Source organism: Oryctolagus cuniculus, chromosome 9 (assembly GCF_964237555.1).
Source record: "Oryctolagus cuniculus chromosome 9, mOryCun1.1, whole genome shotgun sequence".
Classification (NCBI taxonomy): Eukaryota; Metazoa; Chordata; class Mammalia; order Lagomorpha; family Leporidae; genus Oryctolagus; species Oryctolagus cuniculus.
In genome coordinates, this window is record NC_091440.1 from 17,198,794 (window position 1) to 17,219,888 (window position 21,095).

The 21,095-nt window shown below is 46.7% G+C and overlaps 1 protein-coding gene across 2 annotated transcripts in view; it reads left to right on the forward strand.

Annotated features, from left to right (window-relative positions):
* Positions 1 to 21,095, forward strand: part of ABCC4 (ATP binding cassette subfamily C member 4 (PEL blood group)) — a 267,134-nt gene that overhangs the window by 66,821 nt on the left and 179,218 nt on the right. For both annotated transcript variants that reach the window (XM_002713003.5, XM_051850536.2), the window contains 4 exons: positions 13,267 to 13,356; positions 14,655 to 14,818; positions 15,948 to 16,073; positions 17,616 to 17,865. In XM_002713003.5, the coding sequence (XP_002713049.1) occupies positions 13,267 to 13,356; positions 14,655 to 14,818; positions 15,948 to 16,073; positions 17,616 to 17,865 (630 nt within the window). The remainder of the gene's footprint in view (positions 1 to 13,266; positions 13,357 to 14,654; positions 14,819 to 15,947; positions 16,074 to 17,615; positions 17,866 to 21,095) is intronic.

Sequence of the window (21,095 nt, forward strand, 5' to 3'; positions counted from 1 at the left end):
CTTCTAAGGCAAGGTCTTTCTGGGTTTCAGGCTTTCTGAGGACATGTGAGCAAGGCCCCTGCACCCTGGTGTGGTGAGAACCCAGTGCCCAGCTCTGCTCCACCTCCATTGGTCTTTGTTCAGCTGGCCCCTCCTCTGCACCAGCTCCCTGCGAAGCTGGGTGGTCTTGACCTGTGCCCTTGCAGCCCAGCCCTCAGCCAAGGGCTTGCAGTAACTCTCTCTCTCCCCCTGCACTGCGGGGACCCTCCCTTTGAGACCTGCTTGCTGTTGGTGGCTTTTCTCCAGGATGCCAGCTGCTGCAGCTGACCGGAAAGTCATCTCTCAGCTGAAGTTCACCTTGCTAGTGGCCCTTTTCTCAGCGGTCAGTCTTGCTCACTGCCTCGTGGCTAGTGTCTGAAAATATCAGCCTCATGATTTTGTCCAGGTGCATGGAGGTTTATGGAGCAGGAGGAGCTGCAGGCCAGCAGTGTCAGCTACTCAGCCACAGCCAAGGCAGCAGTCTCTCCACCAGATTAACAGCCTGGCTGTTTCTAGGCCTTGGAGCCAAGAGCTCTGTGTATGTGTGTAGCTCAGGGTGTGGTCTTAGGAGCTGTAGGACATAGCTGTTCTAACTTCCTTGCTGTGCAAATAAAGGGTGAACATATATGCTAGGCGAGAGTCCCCAAATTCTGCCACGAACCCTCTGTGGGCCTAAAAAGAAAAATATCCAGAACCTGGGCCCATCCCAGGCCTCCTCCATCAGATATTCTAAGTACAGGGCCTCACAATCTGTGTGTATATATATATATATATATATATATATATATATACACACATATGTATATTTATATATGTATATGTGTGTATGTATGTATATGTACATATATATGTATATATATATTTAAGATTTATTTTATTTATTTGAAAGACAGAGTTACAGAGAGAGGTAGAGACAGAGAGGTCTTCCATCTGCTGGTTCACTCCCCAGATGGCTGCAATGGCTGGAGCTGTGCCAATCCGAAGTCAGGAGCCAGGAGCTTCTTCCTGGTCTGCCACATGGGTGCAGGGGCCCAAGGACTTGGGCCATCCTCCACTGCTATCCCAGGCCATAGCAGAGAGCTGGGTCAGAAGAGGAGCAGCCAGGACTAGAAGTGGTGCCCATATGGGATGCCGGCGCTTCAGGCCAGGGCATTAGCCCACTGTGTCTCAGTGCTAGCCCCACAATCTGGATATGTAATTTGTGCTCCAGGGGACAGTTGGGAAGCACTGTGGCGGGTGATGGTGAATGGGACATTAGGGTAGGGAGAGGGACAGGGATAGACGGAGTCCCCTTGAAAGTGACAGGGCTGCGTGGATCTGTGCATCCCCTCCCCAGCTGTGAGCTGAAATGACGGGTGCTGTTGGGTCTGTTCAAATTTTCCAATCATTTTAAGATTTCTTTGTTGACCTGAAAACATTCTTATTTCTCTTTTATTTTTAAAAAAGATTTATTTATTTCTTTGAAAGGCAGAGTTGCAGACAGAGGAAAGACAGAGAGAGACCTTAGAGAGAGAGAGAGAGAGAGAGAGATACTTACATCGCTGATTTCACTCCCCAATGGCTGCAGCAGCCAGGAGCTTTGTCCGAGTCTCCCACATGTGTGTAGGGGCCCAAGCACTTGGGTCATCTTAAGCTGCTTTCCCAGAAGCATTAGCAGCTTGCTGCATTGGAAGTGGTGCAGCCGGGACAGGAACCAGTGCCCATACACGACACTGGCGTCACAGACGGGGGCTTTGCTCGTGATGCCCCAGTGCCAGCCCCTCCTTTATCCTTTTAAGATATTTCTCTAGGTTAAGAATTTGTAATTGGTGGTTATTTCTTTTCAGGTCTTTAAGGATAATTGGTCTGTTCAAAAATTTTTTTAATAAATTTTTGTTAAAATTGTGGCAAAGTACATGAAACATACAATTCAGCATTTTAAAGTGTACAGCTCGTGGCCATTCATCGTTCACATTGTAGCCCTAGCATCCGCCTCCAGAATCCTCCTCATCATCCCATACTGAAAAGCACTCACTCCCTCCTCGCCCCGCCCCCAGCCCTGGCAGCCACCCGTCTGCTTTCTGTCTGTGAAATTCCCTGCTCCAGGGACTTCCTGAAAGCAGGATCGTAGCTGTGTGTCCTTTTGTGCCTGGCTTCTTTCACCGAGCGTAACGTCCTCAAGGCTCATTTAGCTTTTTGAACAGGTTTAGGTCATACAGTTACTCTGTATTCTATGAGAAAATTACCATTCCCCCTGACCTTCACTTTGATGATGAGGAAAAAGCAGGGATTTCGCTGGAGACTCTGCCCTCCCTGGCTCCTTGCGCTGCCCGGGCTGTTTTGAAGTCCTTGTCTCCCGCCTGTTCCCTCTGGGACCCATTAGCTGAACTAACAGGGTCATTTCTTTGTTGGGTATCTCTGTGCAGTAACAGCTGTTGGCACACAGCTCCTATTTGATCTGCTTATCTTTCTACTCCAACGAGGAGGAGAATATGGGATTTAGAAAGAGGTAACCTGGTCGAACGTGATGGGTGACTTTCGTCTCCTTGTTTCTAGTTCCTTTATACTTATCAATGAAAGAAATTAAGGCCTTGCTGCTTTTGATATGTTTCTTCTAAAAATGTGTGTGGTGGATAAGTCATTATTTAGCCAGTCTTGCTTTGGTCATTTTTTTTTTTCTCTCTGCCGTACAGATCTCTCCATTTTCTTAAAGCTTCAGAAGTGGTATTCAAAAAGGAATGAATGATGGGATTAATTTTGCAGCATTACAAGGGTGGGCGCTGTTGCTTTAGGGTTGCTGCATAGCCGAGTCCTCAAGTTCCTTACTCTGATGAAGATACAGCACTAGGAGTGAAGGTGTAAAAGAAAACCACATTTGTAAAATATCCTCATTTTGACCAATTCTTAGTAAAATTTATGAAGGGATCATACCGCTTCCCCCAAATTCTCTTTTGTTCTAAAAGAAGGCATCAGATAAGCAAGAAAATTAATTCTACTAGACACACAGTGGTTGCGAGTGTAGCAATCATAAAAGACAGGATTGGCTTCATGTGTAGGTTTTTATGGTTAAACAGGCCAATTTTGAGAAGCTGAAGTATAAACACTTTGTTTTTTAACGATGTTCTTTTAGAGAAAGCAGAACAACATGATGAAATCCGTTTTTAAAAGGATGGTAGAAGTCAGTTGTTTTCCTCTGTGTTAGGGTAGAGTGTGCACCATTCTTTTCCCCAGGCCTGGGCCTGGCATGCCCTCTGTGTCGCCTGCCGGCTCACCTGTACCACCTCTGCATGTCTTGCTCATCTCGGTTCCTTCCCGGATTGGTAAGCCAGTCGGATGGGACGTCTCTTCCACACAAAGAAATTGGGCACAGCCGGTCCGTGAGTGAGAGTGAGGGGTCTTATGCAGCTGGGCTGTAGAGCCCTGGGAGTCCAGGGCATTGGAGGGGCTGGTCCCAGGGACTCGGGGCTGCCTTGATGGGATGGAGTGTGGGACTATGGGGAAATGCAAATTTAACATTCTTGGATTTTTCAGAAGCAGCCAGCACCTGATCCTCAACCTGAGTGACCCCTGTGACCTCTTTGGAGTGGATCTTGGGGTCTACATCACGGCTTTCACACTCCAGGGCTTATTCATATTATCCATAGGGCTGGTGCTGGCTTATTAACTCTACGTGCTTATCTGGCTTCTTGTCTTAGTGATGATTATAGAAAGGTAGCACTGGAATGAAAGCTCCTGGCACCTCTAGGAGTTAAATGACAAGTTCTTCAAAGCAGATGTAGAACTTTCTGTCCAGGTTTGCTGGCTTGTGTGCCAGCCATAGAGAGGCCCAGAAGGAAGTACCCCCAGATGGTTGGACTGTTGTCAGAGAGTTGAGACGGACAGGTTGTTTATTGCGTGGCCTCTGATTTTCCTTCTTCAAGTCCCTCTTCACCTACAGAACACAGGGAATGTGACTGTGTGCCATAGTCACCCCTCGTGGGCTGTTAGGCAGTTCCAGAGCCTCCCTCTCAGAAACAGGTGAATGTCCTTAGATTGTGCAACCAGGACAATAGGCGTGGCAGCATTTCTAAGCAACTCTGGCCAACAGTGTTGGAAAAATACAGACGATTTTCTGCTTCAGGTGAGCCAAACATACTCCTCATAGTTGGCTGTCACGGTAGTGCCTGATTTACGTGGCAGCTGCATTCTCTGATGAAGTCAACTCTGGGGTAGGGCCATGAACCGTGATGTGAGCCAGAGATGCAAAACAGGTCACTGAAGTCCTTGTTCTCTGTTCCAGTAATGTTTTAGGCCCCTTCTCAGAGCCTTTCCACTCTGACTTAACAGCACTATTGGTTTATTTTTTAAATATTTATTTATTTGAGAAGCAGAGTTATAGAAAGAGAGGACAGACAGGGAGAGAGCGAGCTTCCATCTGCTGGTTTACTCCCCAAATGACTGCAAGAACTATGGCTGGGCCAGGCCAAAGCCAGGAGCCAAGAGCTTCTTCTGGTTCTCCCACGTGAGTACAGGGACCCAAGGACTTTGGCCATCCTCTGCTGCTTTCCCAGGTGCCTTAGTAGGGAACTGAATTAAAAATGGAGCAGTTGTATATTCAAACATGTCCATATGGGATGCTGGCGCTGCAGGCCACAGCTTTAACTTGCGGACCCATAGCCCTGGCCCCAATAATGCAGTTAAGCCTGGTCTAGAGACAGTGGAAGGTACTGGGGAGATGGGCTGAGTTTGAAGGGTGAGCTGATAGTGTGACAGCAAGGGACAAGTTGGAGTGATCAAGTCCACGATATCCAAGAAGCACAGTCATCTGGGGCTGTCTAGAATGATGGTTGTGGTTTGCATCTTCTATTTTGGAAGGGCTGTTAGAAAAGCGGTTTTAGGGGATTCCTCTGAAAGGTGGACATTGGGTTCTTAAAGGAATACTGCATTTTACCAGTCTGGCGCACTCACCTCCGTGGAGAGATCATTCTCCTGCCCCATTCCTTTGATGGTGATATTTGAGTTTCCACGCTTGGATTTTGGGTTTCGCATTTACTGATGACAGCAACTGAGAAAATAAAAAAGCAGTTTATTTTTCAGATGAATCATACACACTACTTGATTGATTTTTTGAAAAATGGAGTGGAATTGATGTCTTGGTCTAGATTAGGGTGGGGAGCGTCTGACTTGCAGGCCATACAAAGCCTGTGAAACCGTTAGGTCTGGGCCTACCCCGGCAGCTGCAGATGGGCCTGGAAATTCGCTAAATCTACAGCAGGCTGCTTTTCAAGTTGATGATTTTGTGTGGGCCACAAGTGGTGTTAAGCATATCCAGAGGGTCCTTGGCAGAGGAAAGGTTCCTTACCCTGATTGTAGGTTGCGGGTTATCGAGCTGTCTGGTAATCCCAGCTGTGTTTTCCTGCCCTCTACAGTCGTGATCAACTGTGAGATGGATCCCTGCTTTGATGGAGTCTGCACCCCACCTGTCACGATATTGTTCTGAATGGCTGTACAACTTCTAGTGTAACCAATAACTACACATCTATCTTGTTTTCTAGTTTTTATGTATAACAAATAGCAGTAAAGGGGGCTCAATGAATGATAAGCCTTTGGGTACATCCCTGATTTTGCCAAGGATACACAAGCTAAGACTTTTGATATGCTACTTTTCCTCCCAAGAGTTAACTCTTCATACTGTCCCCATTGTGACAGAAGTACCTTCATGCAGGCTGGATGTTATATTTTTGCAATCTTTGTTGACGTCACCAATTTCATAGGTAGAAATAATACTGCTTTGTAATTTTAATTTGTGTATCTTTGAATCGTAATCAGAATATTTGCATATATTCCCTAGACTACATTGCATGTATTCCTACATTTCTTATTTGTGGTTTTTCTTTGTGAATTTCCTGCAAACAGTCTTTGCTTTTTTTAAAAAAATGGGTATGTTTTAACTTGTCTTGTTGATATTTAATTGCTATTGATTTATTAACAATATGAACTTTGGGTCTGGTGTAGATAGTGCCAGTACTGATTTGTTTGCCTTTTATTCTTCTCATAATCGGACTCTTGCTTGCACAAGGAAAGCAAATTCAACCAAGTGGTATCTTTTTTTAACAAGTAGGTTTTTGAACGTGTAGAACCAACACAATGGGCATAATTCATATCTTCTTATTCAGTTGTCTGGCTTGTAGTGGGTGTTCATTAAGTGGCTGCTGTTGGGGTGGGCATTTGGCCCAGCAGTTAAGATACTGCCTGATACCTGCATCCCATATTACAATGCCTGGTTTGGAGTCCTGGCTCCACTTCTGATTCTAGAGTCCTGCTATTGCATACCATGGAAGGCAGCAGGTGATAGCTAGAGTTGGGCTCTTGCCACCTATGTGGGAGACCTGGATTGAGCTCTGGGCTTTGGTCTGGCCCATCCCTGTTTGTTGTGAGTATTAATGGATAGAAGGTCTTGCTTATCTGCTATTTCTGTCTCCATACTCTTGTCTCCCAAAATAAAGATAAATCCATAATCATGATAACATAACTGAGTACAGAAGAGTCCATACTCAATGACCTGATATCTACTGATGGCTACAAATGTATAGTTGATTACACTGAATGCTTGTTTGGAAGTGTGAACAGCATTTCTGTTTTTTTTTTTTTTTTTTTTTTTTTTTTTTTTTTGGTATGGTCTTGGTCCAAGGTAGAGTCATAAATCATCAATTTTTAAATCTTTTTAAAAAAGACTTATTTTATTTGAAAGGCAGAGTTACAAAGAGAAAAGAGAGAGAAAGAGAGAGAGAGAGAAAAAGAAAGAGAGAGATCTTCCACTTGCTGGGTCACTCCTCGAATGGCCACAACAGCTAGAGCTGGGCCAGTCCAAAGCCAGGAGCTAGGAGCTTCATCTGGGTCTGAGCTTCATCCGGGTCTCCCATGTGGGTGCAGGAGCCCAAGCCCTTGAGCCATCCTCCACTGCTTTCCCTGGTGCATTAGCAGGGAGCTGGATTGGAAGTGGAGCAGCCAGGACTCAAACCCGGGCCCATATGGACCAGCACCACAGGTGCTATGCCATAGTACCAGCCCTTATATCTTTTTTTTTAAATGGCAAATAATTAATACTAAAAGTTGCCTCCAAAGAAGTTACTTTAGTTGTATCCTGCAAATCATATTTTCACTTTAATTTAAAAAAATATTTCTGATGGTTATTTAGAAATGTTATTAGTTTCCAAATATTAGGGAATTTCAGAGATCTGATTGATTTCTCACTTAATTATTTTGTCATCAGAGAATATTCTGGGTAACAATTTTATGATTAGAAAGTTTTTGAGATTCATATCCATTAGTTCTGTCTTTTTTTTTTTTTTTTTCTCTCATGTGTGTTGAAGTTCTTGAGGTCCACGTCCTTAGGAGCAATGGATTGACTCTTATACATTTTGTTGTGCTGAAGTTGAGATTAGTTTTAGCACACCAGGTATCTTGTGCTTACTGTTTGGTATATATCTTTCCATCCTTTTACTTTCTACCTACCATCAAATTTAAATATTTCTCGAATACAGCATACAGTTGAGTCTTACCTTTTGTTAATCCAGTCCAGAAGTCTGTGACTTTTAATTACAGTGTTTGATCTTTTTACATTTTGTGTGGATATTGATGTTGTTAAGTTTAAGCTTTCATCTTGCAGTTTCTTTTCTATTTGCTTCATTTTGTTGTTATTTTTCTTTTCTCTGTTTCTATATTTTTTTGGGTTAATAAAATATTTCCGGTATTCCATTTTAATTTCTTTATTTAGTTACTTATTTTATTTTTGCAGATTCTTTCTTTGCATTTTTAGTGATACTTTAGGGATTAAAATGGAATTTTTTGCTTAATTGTCTAGTTTAGCTTAGCACTCTAATATACTTCTTTGCATTTAGTATAAGAAGTGTGCAGTAGTAAAATTCTCTTACCTTGGCCGGCACCACGGCTCAGTAGGCTAATCCTCTGCCTGTGGCGCCGGCATACTGGGTTCTAGTCCCGGTTGGGGTGCCAGATTCTGTCCCGGTTGCCCCTCTTCCAGGCCAGCTCTCTGCTGGGCCCTGCACCCCATGGGAGACCAGGAGAAGCACCTGGCTCCTGCCTTCAGATCAGCGTGGTGCACCGGCCGTGGCGGCCATTGGAGGGTGAACCAACGGTAAAGGAAGACCTTTCTCACTGTCCACTCTGCCTGTCAAAAAAAAAAAAAAAAAAAGAAAGAAAAGAAAAGAAAAGAAAAAAATTCCCGTACCTTTCCTCATCCTCTGTTATTATTATCTTATATTTTACATCTCCTACTAGGCACTATTACCATTTTCTGCCAGTTGTCTTTCAGCAAAGTTAAGAGGAGGAAATAAATGCTTTGTATTTGCCCGGGTGTTTGCTATTGTATTTCCTTTATTCCTCTGTGTATCTGACTTATTTCCTTTAGTTTGATAAGAGTGCCTTTTATTTTCTTAGCATTCAGGTCAGTTAGTGATGGATTCTCTTGGCACTGTTCATCAGGAAATGTTTGCACTTCGCTCTTAGACTCTGAAGGATTTTTTTGTGGGATAGATTCAGGGTTGAATTCTTGTCTTTCTTGAAGCACTAGCGATGTTGTTCCATTGCCTTCTCCTCCCCATTGTTTCTCACAAGTCGTCCGTTAGCTGTTCTGCTGTTCCCCGACGCAGTGCACCATTTTTCCCAGGCTGTTTTTGAATTTTCTCTAATTTTTTGGTTTTCAGAAATCTGACTATGAAGTGCTTCAGCAGAGGTCTTTGTTTTTATCCTTCGTGGCGTTCACTGAGATTCTGAGGCATACAAAGGAATACCTTCTGCCAAAATTGGGGGAAGTTCCAGCCAGTATTTCTGCAAATACTTTTCTTTCTTCTTCTCTTCTTCACTTTACCATAGAACCTGCAGGCTTTTGTTATTTTTTGTCACGTGTGTGTGTGTGTGTGTGTGTGTGTCTGTGTCCTTCCCTGCTAGTTTTTCAGATTGGAAACTACAAAAGAAGTGTTCAGTGACTTTGGAAAGAGATCAGAGGAAATTATCTGCCATTAATGCTAACTAGAAAATTTTTCATTTCAGATATTGTACTTTTCAGTTCTAGAATTTCAATTTTTCTTTTCGCTAGTGTCCATCTCCCTTCTGAAATTACCTAACTACTGGCTTGTTATAACTGTATTTTCTTTTAACTCTTCAAACATATTTATAATAGTGGTTTTACAATTCTTCTCTATAATTCCAAAATCCATGTCATCATGTTAGGATTGATTTGTGTTGAGTTTTTTCTCCCACTTGGACCAAATTTAAAACGGAAATACTCATCCTCAAATTGATAGATAAACATATATGTCCAATTCTGATAGGACCAGTGTGCTAAGTATAAAACTCAGTACCTATTAGCCTACACTTCCTATTATCACTCATGTATCCTTCCATGTATCACTCATGACATTCAACATTTGATTGATTTACTGGTCACCACGATTTGTCCAGAATGGATTCAGTCAACCCATTGTACAGCTGGTATTTTCATATTGAGCTTGGGCCAGGTGCATGGCTCTTGCTGTAGAGCAGGATCATTGTTACTAACACACACCTTCCCAGTGTGGTCTGAGGGCCTTGTGGACGGCTTCTTCCTGGGGTTAGGCAGAATGTCCGTGTCTCCTAACACCTCATGACCTCCGGACTCTCCCTTCGGCACTGAACCCCATGGATGCCGGTCTTATAGACCTCATGGAGTCCTGGCCTGCCCAAGGACGGTGGAACCAATGGCAAAGTAATTTTGGCAAATCCCCACTAAAACTTTTGGAGAATGCCCACTGCCGTGTCGCTGATTTAAGACACTGCTGTACTTGGAGCAGCCATCTCCGTGAAACTGCTGTTCTACTTAGGCAAAAACAGTACCCCCAGACTGTGAGCCAGGCCAGTCACTGGCCACTTCCTGTATTTCCTGGCTCTCAGTTCTCACAGTCTACCTGTAGGTGAGGGCCCGAGAGCAGCTGCTTCATACGTTTGACCCAATTTTATATTTTACGATGGAAGACAAGTCCAGGACCAACCACTGTCTCATGGCTAGAAGCTGGGCAGTTTGCTTGTCAGCCGTGTGTTTCTTCCTCATAAATAATATTCATGGCCTTCACTCTTGTTTCTTTTGTCTGCAGGAGAACAGATTTTTCTTACAGCAAATCCTCAGTTTCTGTGTGGTCCACAGACTTGTTACTGTCTTTGGTAATCTGAGTGTCTGACCTCGAGAGTCCGTGCCTACGCTTGTGCAGCCTTGCCTGAATACAGTAGCCCTGGGGTGCACCCAGAGGAGTTTTGTCTTTTGCACAGATGGTCATCTTTGTCATCTTGCCCTTTTATCCTCATTGGTCAGCAGCAGTCAGAGTCTGAGTGATAGCTCACCTTGGATGCGGTTTGTCCTGAGGTTTTTTTTTTTTTTTTTTTAAAGAGATTTATTTATTTGAAAGGCAGAGTTACAGAGAAAAAAGAGAGAGACAGAGAGAAAGAGAGATCGATCTTCCATCTGCTGGTTCATTCCTGTAATGGCTGCAGTGACCAGAGCTGGACCAAGCCTAAGCCAGGAGCCAGGAGCTTCCTCTGTCTTCCATGTGGGTATAGGGGCCCAAACACTTGGACCCTCTTCCACTGCCTTCCCAGGCTCATTGGCAGGAAGCTGAATTGGAAGGGAAGCAGCTGGTACTCAAACTGGTGCCCATATGGGATGCTGGTGCTGCATGCTTTACCCATGATGCCACAGCGCTGGCTACTAACAGTTTAGAGTCAGCATTTGTTGTGCCATTTGGTCTTATTGTAATTCTTACAAGTTCGTAGCAGGTATTCTGTCCCTGAAAGTATACTCTGTACTTTTTGCATGTGGTGTTAACATGTATGCAAAACTGGACTCTAAAATATCTGCAGAGAGCTTTTAGTGGTTAAGGCACAGCAAGCTCTGGGCCTTTCCTATAGGTGCGTGTCCCCCACCCTTGCCCCTGCCCCTGCTTTTTTTTTTTTCCCCATTTTCTGATTGACTCACTCCCATTTGCATAGCATTTTTACTTGTGCTTCCCCCTCCATCTGCTCTTACTTTCAATTCATCCATCCCTGCTGGATGATCTTGTTACCTCTCGCCTGGACTATTCCCAGGGCGGCCCCTGATTCTCCCTGTTCCAGGAATCTGCTGGCCTGGCACATCTACAGCTGAATTTTCCTAACACTGAAAGGCTTCCCTGTTCCTTGCTGACTTTCAGACTCTGGCTGCTTTCTTGGCCACCCTCAACCAGTCTGGCTGCCTTTTTTTTTTTTTTTTTTTTTAGATTTATTTATTTATTTGAAATTTAGTTACAGAGAGAGAGAGTGAGCAAGTTAATGCAAGCTGGAGATGGGCCTGTCTGAAGTCAGGAGTCAGGAGCTTCCTCCAGATCTCCTATGTGTGTGCAGGGGGCCCAAGCACTTGGGCCATCTTCCACTGCTTTCCCAGGTACATTAACAGCGAACTGGATCGGAAGTGGAGCAGCTGGGACTTGAACTGGTGCCCACATGGGATGCCGACATTGCAGAAAGCAGCTGCCCACATCGCCGTCCCCTTGGGCCATTCCTGACGCGGCCGCCTGCACATGACCCCTTCTCTACACCTCTGTGTGCACTCGGCATCTTTCTCTTTTCTCCATATAGTTGCTCTTCATCATCCGAGACCTCTCCCACCAGCACTGTCCCTCAGTGGAAACCTCCCTTGATCTGTGAGCTGCTCTCCCATTCACACTTGAATTACAAGTGCTTGTGTTCCTCTCAAGACAGGGAAATAGGATCATCAGTCACAGTCTTTCCCGAGATGCCTGAAATCCTCCAGTAGCAGCTACTCAGTAACTACTTGTCATTTCACTCATATCCATTCACAGAATGAGGAAATTCAGACCCCGAATGTTTAGATAACATCGTATGGAGAATTAACGATGGCTTCCAGGTTTATAACTCAAGACCCTAGTATTTTTCCTTTGGCAACCCTTCCATTGTTCTCTAAATCGGCTTAACATTACTTTGGTTGACTCTTAAATATAAACTCGTGTCCCCTGTGTTTTGGGCTTGTCCACCTTCATTAAAAAGTGTGGTTTTTAAAATGATTGGCTTACCTGTTAAGACACCTGCATTCCACAGGGGGTGCAGAGGGTCAATGCCAGCTGCTCTTCTTCTGTTCCAGTTTCCTGCTAATGTACAACATGGGAGGCAGCCAGTGACGGCTCAGGGGCTCGGGTCCCTGATGCTCCTATGGGAGACCCAGATGAGTTCCTGGCTCCTGGCTTTGCTTTGGATCAGCCCTGGCTGATGCAAGGCTTTGAATCACTGGATGGAACTCTCTCTTTCTCTCTTGGATGGTAGTTCAAATAAATAAAAAATAAAGTGGATTATAAAAATGAGGTGGGTTTTTTTCCCTCTCTGTTTCTTTTCCTTCCTTTGCTGTCCTTGTGGGCTGTGTTTGGTTCTTGGAGCTGCTGTTGTGGGTCATCCTGGACTTCACACAAGAGCCCCTGAAAATGTGCCCAGATTTGTTGTATTTTTTTAATTTTTTTTTTCTTTTTTTTTTTCTTTTTTTTTTTTGACAGGCAGAGTGGACAGTGTGAGAGAGAGACAGAGAGAAAGGTCTTCCTTTTGCCATTGGTTCACCCTCCAATGGCCGCCACGGCTGGCGCACTGTGCTGATCCAAAGGCAGGAGCCAGGTGCTTATCCTGGTCTCCCATGGGGTGCAGGGCCCAAGTACTTGGGCCATCCTCCACTGCACTCCCTGACCACAGCAGAGAGCTGGCCTGGAAGAGCCGCAACCAGGACAGAATCCAGTGCCCCGACCGGGATTGGAACCCGGTGTGCCGGCGCTGCAAGGCGGAGGATTAGCCTAGTGAGCCGCAGTGCCGGCCTGTTGTATTTTTTTAAAGATTTTATTTATTTATTTGAAAGTCAGAGTTACACAGAGAGAGGAGAGGCAGAGGCAGAGAGAGAGGTCTTCCATCCGATGGTTCACTCCCCAGATGGCCACAACAGCTGGAGCTGTGGCAATCGAAGCCAGGAGCCAGGAGCTTCTTCCGGGTCTCCCATGTGGGTACAGGGGCCTAAGGACTTGGGCCATCTTCTACTGCTTTCCCAGGCCATAGTAGAGAGCTGGACAGGAAATGGAGCAGCCAGGTCTCAAGCTGGCGCCCATATGGGATGCTGGCGCTCAGGCCAGGGCGTTAACCCACTGGGCCACAGTGCTGACCCCTAGATTTGTTGTATTTTAAGTGTAACTCTGTTTTCCTCTTTTATTTCAGGCGCTTCGTCTTAGTAACATGGCTATGGGGAAAACGACCACAGGCCAGATAGTCAATCTGTTGTCCAACGATGTGAACAAGTTTGACCAGGTGAGCTGCGTGTCCTTCTTCAACCTCTTGGAACAGCAGGTGCTGGTTTTGATTTGGCCCAGATTCTGTTGAGGACTTAAGACAAAGGAGACAAAGTTGGTTTTTTTGTTTTTTTTTTTTAAAGGTTTATATGAAAGTCAGATTTACACAGAGATAGAAGGAGAGTCAGAGAGAGAGAGAGAGAGAGAGAGAGAGATCGATCTTCCATCTGCTGGTTCACTCCGCATTACTTCCATATCGCTGGTTCAATTGGCTGCAACGGCCAGAGCTGCGCTGATCCAAAGCCAGGAGCCAAGAGCTTCTTCTGGGTCTCCCTTGCGGGTACAGGCACCCGAGCATTTGGGCCATCTCCTACTGCTTTCCCAGGCACATTAGCAGGGATCCAGATTGAAGTGGAGCAGCTGGGCCTTGAATCAGCATTCGTATGGGATGCTGGGTCACAGGCAGTGGCTTTACGCACCACACCACAGCACCAGCCCCTTGAGTTTTGTTTTTCTGATGTTGTCTACAACACGCCTCAGCAATCACAGGCCGAGGGTGGTGTTCAGGCTCACCCTGGTTAGATGCATCCAACCGTCCTCCTTGGCTCCCCTTTGTTAGCTCGTAGTCTGCGGCTGTGGGATTGCAACTGAGCTGTTCCTTCTCCGCTGTACAGGCTGAACTCCTGTGGGCAGAGATAACTTCTTTCCCTGTTCCCAGAACAGTGCCTGGTCATAGGAACCCTTTGATAAGTAATGCCAGATGGGGTTCCCGCACAAAAATAACCCTTCCTCCACTATCCCACCACACCCATCTTTTGCACTGAGCTTCTGGAAGTATTGTAATCCAGGGCTTCTAGCTGCTGGTCACATCTGCATTGTTCCAGGACCACTTCTGTTGTCAAATATCCACTCATCGAACAGGGTCCCTCTTCCCTTACGCAGAATCAGGGAGGAGTAAGACTTGATTTCTGCCCTGAAGAAACTGGAAGCCAGTCTGGAGTAGCTCCCGTACCCGGTACCATAGTCCAGGCTTTGCTGGGGACTGAGCTGTGTGGCAGAGAGCGCTCTGGGGCGCCCTCATCTCAACTGTGAGACGGGCATACGCACACCTTCCTTTCAGCACGGCCCTTTGTGGCCCCTGGGTGGCTTCAGCTGTGCAGGATTCTTGGATTCCTGCCCCAGCAGGTTGAACAGCCATTGCGATCCTTTCAGTTTAGATTCTTGTCTGTTCTTCCAAGAGCAGGCTGTTTGTGTAGCGCGACCTCACGGGGTTTGTTGCTCTCTAGGCCTAAGAACGCTTTGTCTTTTCCTTTGAAGGTGACAATCTTTCTGCACTTTTTATGGGCAGGACCACTGCAGGCCGTGGCAGTGACTGCCCTGCTCTGGATGGAGATAGGCGTCTCCTGTCTTGCTGGGATGGCAGTGCTGCTTATCCTCCTGCCTCTGCAAAGCTGCATCGGGAAGCTGTTCTCGTCACTGCGGTAAGAGATCTGGTTGGAAAAATGCACCCTGTGTGGCTTGGTGTAGCCCAGTGCTTGTCCTCAGAAACAAATGCCTTTGATGATCTCTTCTTTGCATATGTCGCAGGCTCTTCAGGCTTATCCATTGGGGGCTCCAGCCGTAAGCCTAAGGCTAATCTTGAAAGGTGAAAGGATGCACTGGCTCCTGAAGCCAGCTTTGCAGGCACTGCAGCCCCAATATGGAGTATCTTTAAGCTGAATCTACATATGTGGAAGTTATTTAAGGATATATTACATAATAATAAATTGAAATATCTTTTGAAAACTTTATTTGAAAGGCAGAGACAAAGAGGGAGAGATAAGGAGAGAGATCTTTCATCTACTGGTTCACTCCTCAAATGCATACAATAGCCAGGGCTGGACCCGGCTGAAGACAGGAGCCAGGAACTGCAGCAGGGTCTCCCCGCAGGGGTGGCAGGAACCCAAATACTTGAGCCACCATCTGCTGCTTCGCAGGTGCATTAGTGGGAGCTACTTTGGAAGTGGAGTAGCCAGGACTTGAACTGGCATTTATATAGGATGCTGACATTGCAAGTCATGGCTTAACCTGCATCAGGTCAAGGCCGTGCTGTGCTGTTTAATGCCCATGGGTTCCTTCTTTGGTGCCTCCAGGGTTTTCCCTCTTTGCCATCAGGAGAAATGTTCCTTATCCTCGCAGCCTCTGTTCAAATATTCCTGGTACTGTGAAGCCTGCTTTGCACTGTTTCCATGGAATTAACAGCCCTCTCTTTTCTGCTCTGCAATATTTCGTTCCTATTTTATTTCCCTCCCTCCACCTGCATTGCTGTTATTGGGTCCTCTCACTTTGCTGCCCTCCCCTCCCGCCTATGAGTTCCTTAGGGGAGAGATTGTACCTGATTCATTGTCGTGTCTTCCTCCGCAGATACTGCAAATCCTCCACCTATGTATTGAGGTGGGCTAAAGTGTTGACTTCCTAATTGCGGCCTTTTCAGTTTGTGTTTTGAGGAAGGCCTGCCTGTGTTGTCAGAGCCGAGGAGCTGCAGGGAGTCCCTGGATCGTGGGCCCTGCCTGCCTGCTGGAGAGCAGGGCTGTGATCCGGTGGCTCACCTCTCCCACCTGTCCCCCTTAGGAGTAAAACGGCAGCGTTCACTGACGCCAGGATCAGGACCATGAATGAGGTTATAACTGGCATAAGGATAATAAAAATGTATGCCTGGGAGAAGTCGTTTGCGGAGCTCATCGCCAGTCTGAGAAGGTAGGTCTGTGCTGAGCGGGCGGTGTTTGTGCGCTGTGCCTCTTACCATTTGGTCCTGAATTGGTTTGAGAAATCTCGCTATGATTTCACATGGGGGTGAACTTGAACGCTGTGCATGCCCACCTCCTGCATGTGGCAGTAGGTTTAGTAGAATGGCCTAGGACACCATTTTAACCTGGGCTTCCCTTTTCGTTTTCCTCTCCTCTCCTCTCCTCTCCTCTCCTCTCCTCTCCTCTCCTCTCCTCTCCTCTCCTCTCCTCTCCTCTCCTCTCCTCTCCCCTCCCCTCCCCTCCCCTCCCCTCCCCTCCCCTCCCCTCCCCTCCCCTCCCCTCTCCTCTCCTCTCCTCTCCTTTTTAAAGATTTATTTATTTATTTGAAAGTGAGAGTTACACAGAGAGGAGAGGCAGAGAGAGAGAGAGAGAGACAGGCAGGTCTTCCATCCAGTGGTTCATTCCCCAATTGGACACAATGACCAGAGCTATGCCAATCCCAGGCCAGGAGCCAGGAGCTTCTTCCAGGTTCCCCATGTGGATGCAGGGGCCCAAGGACCTTGGCCATCTTCTACTGCTTTCCCAGACCATAGCAGAGAGCTGGATCAGAAGAGGAGCAGCCAGGTCTAGAACTGGTGCCCATATGGGATGCCTGCGCTTCAGGCCAGGGCATTAACCCACTGCGCTATAGCGCTGGCCCCTGCGCTTCCCTTTTCTTAAGGCAAAAAATGTACGTGAATCTGACTAATAGTGAAAATGAAATTCCAAGTGTTTCTGAATAAGCAGTGGTTCTGTTAATACTGAGGGTATGACCTTTGAAATGAAGCTGTAATTGATGTTGATGGGGAGATTACAGAGATGGGGTGAGCCTGTATTGAGCCAAACAGCCATGGAATCAGTATTCCTCTTTGTTATTCCCTATCTTTGGAAAAATTTTTTTGTCTTTTGATTGAAATATTTGATTACCTTTCACACCTCAACACATGATACCTGGCACCCTCATCTTTGCACCTTTACAGGCCCCTCCCTATGTTTGGGAACCCTGTTGCCTTCATTCTTCTCTGGCTCTGCCAAGCACGTGGCCCTCTGCACCACGTGGAGTTACCCACTGCCTTTGCCTGCTCCCAAAGGCGCCATGCTTGCTGCACCTTCTGTCTAGGGTCTTGGGGGTCTCACGATTCTCAGGTTGCTTTTCTCTCCTCTCATGAGTTCACGAAGCACCTGGAGGGGACAGGCTGTGTCTCCCTCATCTTTCTGGCACCACAGAGGCACTTGGCACAAGGCTTAAGTTTACAAATGCTTGTTGAGTGAGTCATTCGAACGCTTGTTCAAGCCCAGTCTGATAGACTCAAAATGTAATCCCATGGCATTGCACATTTCAACCACTGCGCATAAAAATATTGGATAAGCACTGAATTTTTCACCGTGTGAGAAGCAGTTTGTCTTAATCTGTGGCCCCCACCCTAGAACAGAGCCACATGCAAAAGGCGCTTGGGGTCGTGAGCTTGACGTGGACATTTCCTGCAAAGCTCCTGTCCGTTGTCCGTTGCAGGAAGGAAATTTCCAAGATCCTGAGCAGTTCCTACCTCAGAGGGATGAATTTGGCCTCATTTTTCGTTGCAAGCAAAATCATCGTGTTCGTGACCTTCACAGTCTATGTGCTCCTGGGCAACGTCATCACAGCCAGCCGTGTGTTTGTGGCCGTGACGCTGTACGGCGCCGTGCGGCTGACCGTCACCCTCTTCTTCCCGGCAGCGATCGAGAGAGTGTCAGAGTCGATTGTCAGCATCCGGAGAATCAAGGTTTGGTAGAGAATGATGGTGAAGGGTGTGGGTGGCTCCTTATTCCTATTGCTTTGGGTTCTTGGGTCCCAGTTAAGGGGAGCTGAACTCTATCAGCCCCAAAGCATGCAGTTATTCCAGACGTAGGAATGACTTCCCTACTTCTCATAGGGAGGGTGGGCAGGAAACAGCACACACTGTGATCACATGTGGACAGCAATGTGACGGTGACCGGGGGGTTGTCTGTGTCAGTGATAATGGGGGTGTGATGAAATGCTAGGAACAGGGAAGCAAACAGATTCCGTCTCCTGTGCCAGCTCCAATGAGTAGGTAGGAGGAGTGGGTCCCTCTTTGTACTGGGAAGAGAAGAGCTTGCCAAATAGCCCTGCTGCTTGGGGAGGCAGAGTGGCCTGAACCTCACCTAATGACCCTTGTTGAAAAGCAGGTGCTTGGTGCTGGCATTGTGGTGCAGCCGGTTGAACCACCACTTAGGATGCCTACATCCCATATCAGTGCCCTTCCAAGTCCCAGGTACTTCCGGTCTGGCTTCCTTTTAGTGCTCTTTGGGCGGCAGCAGGTGACAGATGGCTCAGGTGCTTGGGCAGACCAAGATGGGAGACCAAAACAGAGTTCTGAGCTCCTGGCTCCAGCCTGGCTCAACCCTGAGTGTTACAGGCATTTGGGGAGTGCTCCAGTCAATGAAAGATGTGTCTTTCTCTCTCTCTGCCTGAAAATTAATTAAACGTTTTAAAATCGGGTCTTTCCTCCACAGTTGCTTTACCTGTTGATTTCTGGCTATGCCTTTGGATCCCTGCCTGTTCTTTCCTGTTCTCTTTTTTCCTTTCTCTTACTGTGGTTGAACCAGTATTTTACAAGCCTTTTCACTTTTGCTAAGCAGCTGTCCCTAAATTGCTAGGGGCAAATAACTTACATAACTAAGATAAAGGGCCTGGCTCATAATAGGTGCTCACGTATTGGTACTGCTGAATGGGTCTAAAGTGAGAATGAATCGGTTCCTTGCGAGGGCCTTGCTTGTCTGAGCTTTAAACAGATCTACTTGTTTTTGCTCAGCCATGATCCAAGCCCAGCAAAGATCTCCTGTGAACACAGTGCCCCATCATAAACAAAGATCAGTTTTTAACACAAGGTCATAAAAAAAATAGTATGCATGAAACTGATGAGTCACATAGGGTCAGTTCTGGTGCCCTGGAGTATTATTTCTTTTCTTTCTTTCAAGGTTTATTTATTTATTTGAAAGGCAGAGTCACATAGAGAGAGAGAGAAAAGGAAAGACAGATAGAGAGATCTTCTATTCACTGGTTCACTCCCCAAATGGTCACAAAGGCTGGGGTTGGCCAGGCTGAAGCCAGGAACCAGGAGCTTCTTCTGTGTCTACCATGAAGGTTCAGGGACCCAAGCACTTGAGCCATCTTCAGCCACTGTCCTAGGCACATTAGCCTAGGAGCTGGATCGGAAGTTGTCGCTCCCCCTCTTCGTGGAGGAACGACACAGGACCCTGCGCTGTTCTTTTGTCTGCTCGGCCCTCCCTGGGTTTGCTGCTGGTTCTTCCCGGGTTGGCTACTGTCCCTCCACCTCCGTGGAAGGGCGGTTCCCCCTGGCCACATTCCCCACTTCCGCAGGGGAGCAGCACACCGCCGGCCGGCTCTCTCGGGGGCTGCACAGGTGTTCCTTCAGATGTTCCCCTTAGATGTTCCCCTTAGATGTTCCTGGTGCATGCCGTCTCTCTCCTCCTTTATAGTCCTCCTCTGCCAATCCCAACTCTGCTGCCCACACGCCGAGTACGCTGCTCTCCTCCAATCAGGAGCAAGTCCTACAGTTTATTGGCTGAACTGGAGGCAGCTGTGTAGAAGCTGTTTTCTTCTCTCCCAGCGCCATATTGTGGGAGAGCAGATGCATAGAATAAGTCTTAATTCCAGTAACTCAGTCTAGTCCGAGTTGCTCCCCACAGGAAGTCGTGCAGCCAGGACTCAAGCTGGTGCCCGTATAGGTTAGGCACCATTCTTTAACCTGTTACACCACAGTGCCAGCCCCTGAAGTTATTTTTTGTGACCGTGGCTTAACCCAGCATGGTTAAGGCGTGGTCCATGCATTGGAATAGCTTTTTTTTTTTTTTTAAAGAAAACATTGAGGAAAATATTTTGACGATAGTGTCATTTTAAATGCACACTGTGCCTCTCCTAGAGGGTGGCTTGCTGTGTGTTGTGCTGTTGTAATTCTGTTACTACTGTTGTCACTATTATGCTGCTCACTTTCATTGCTGGTGTGTGTGTGTGTGTGTGCGTGCGTGTCCATGTGTGTGTGTGCTCATCAGTGCACAAACCTCACAAAGTTCACAGAACACAGAATTAAAAATTTACTTCGGTGCAGAAAATGTTTGATATCCAGGCATAATTTTATTCATAACATGCATTTCCATGAACTTTTTGAACATCCCATATTCACTGATTGCAGATCCTTTTTTTGGTACTGAAGTAATCTTATCTTTTAATTCTATTTTCCTTGAGTTTTTGGAAGTACCCTTGTACTGGGGTCAGGGGTCCTTGCAAACCTTTACTTTTGTTGTTGTTTCATTCTGATGATAATCTAAGGCTTACTGGTGCACTAATGTCCCCTCTGCAGGTTCCCTTAATAGGTTAAATAGTGTCCCTTGTCACATAGCTTGTACAAGATCGAGTGAGGACTCTGCCCTGAGCCCTGGTTTCCTAACCTACGTTGCCTTCTTAGTACCTTCTAACATGTGGAATAATTGTTGTCATCATCTAATCTGATTCCCCAAACCTCCATAGGTTCCTTTTTTCCTGCAAACTCAAATTTTAACACTCTAGGTTTTGCTGTACCCCACATGCACCCCAATCCGGGGTCTTTGGCTCCTACCTTTGGCCCTGCCAGGTGCCTTCTCTTCTGTCCCGGGTTTAAGCACACCCTGCTGAGCGCTCTGCTCCTCTCCCATGGCCTTTGCTGTGCTTTTATTCTGCTGCACAGGCAGGTGCCACCTAGCCCAGCCTCTCTGGACATGCAGTGGGCACTCAGTACTGGGCTGATGGAAGCCACAGTCCCAGGAGTAGGCAGGGACCCAGGGTGGCCCAGCCTGTACCAGAAGCCAGAGAAATGCCAAGTGGAGGAGCAGATTTGAGTTGGGCATTCCTGGAACACTGCGTTTTGGAGAATCTTGGCTGACCCACGGGAGGGGAGCAAGGCCTTGTCTAGAGTGGGGACGGATGGGCCTTTCT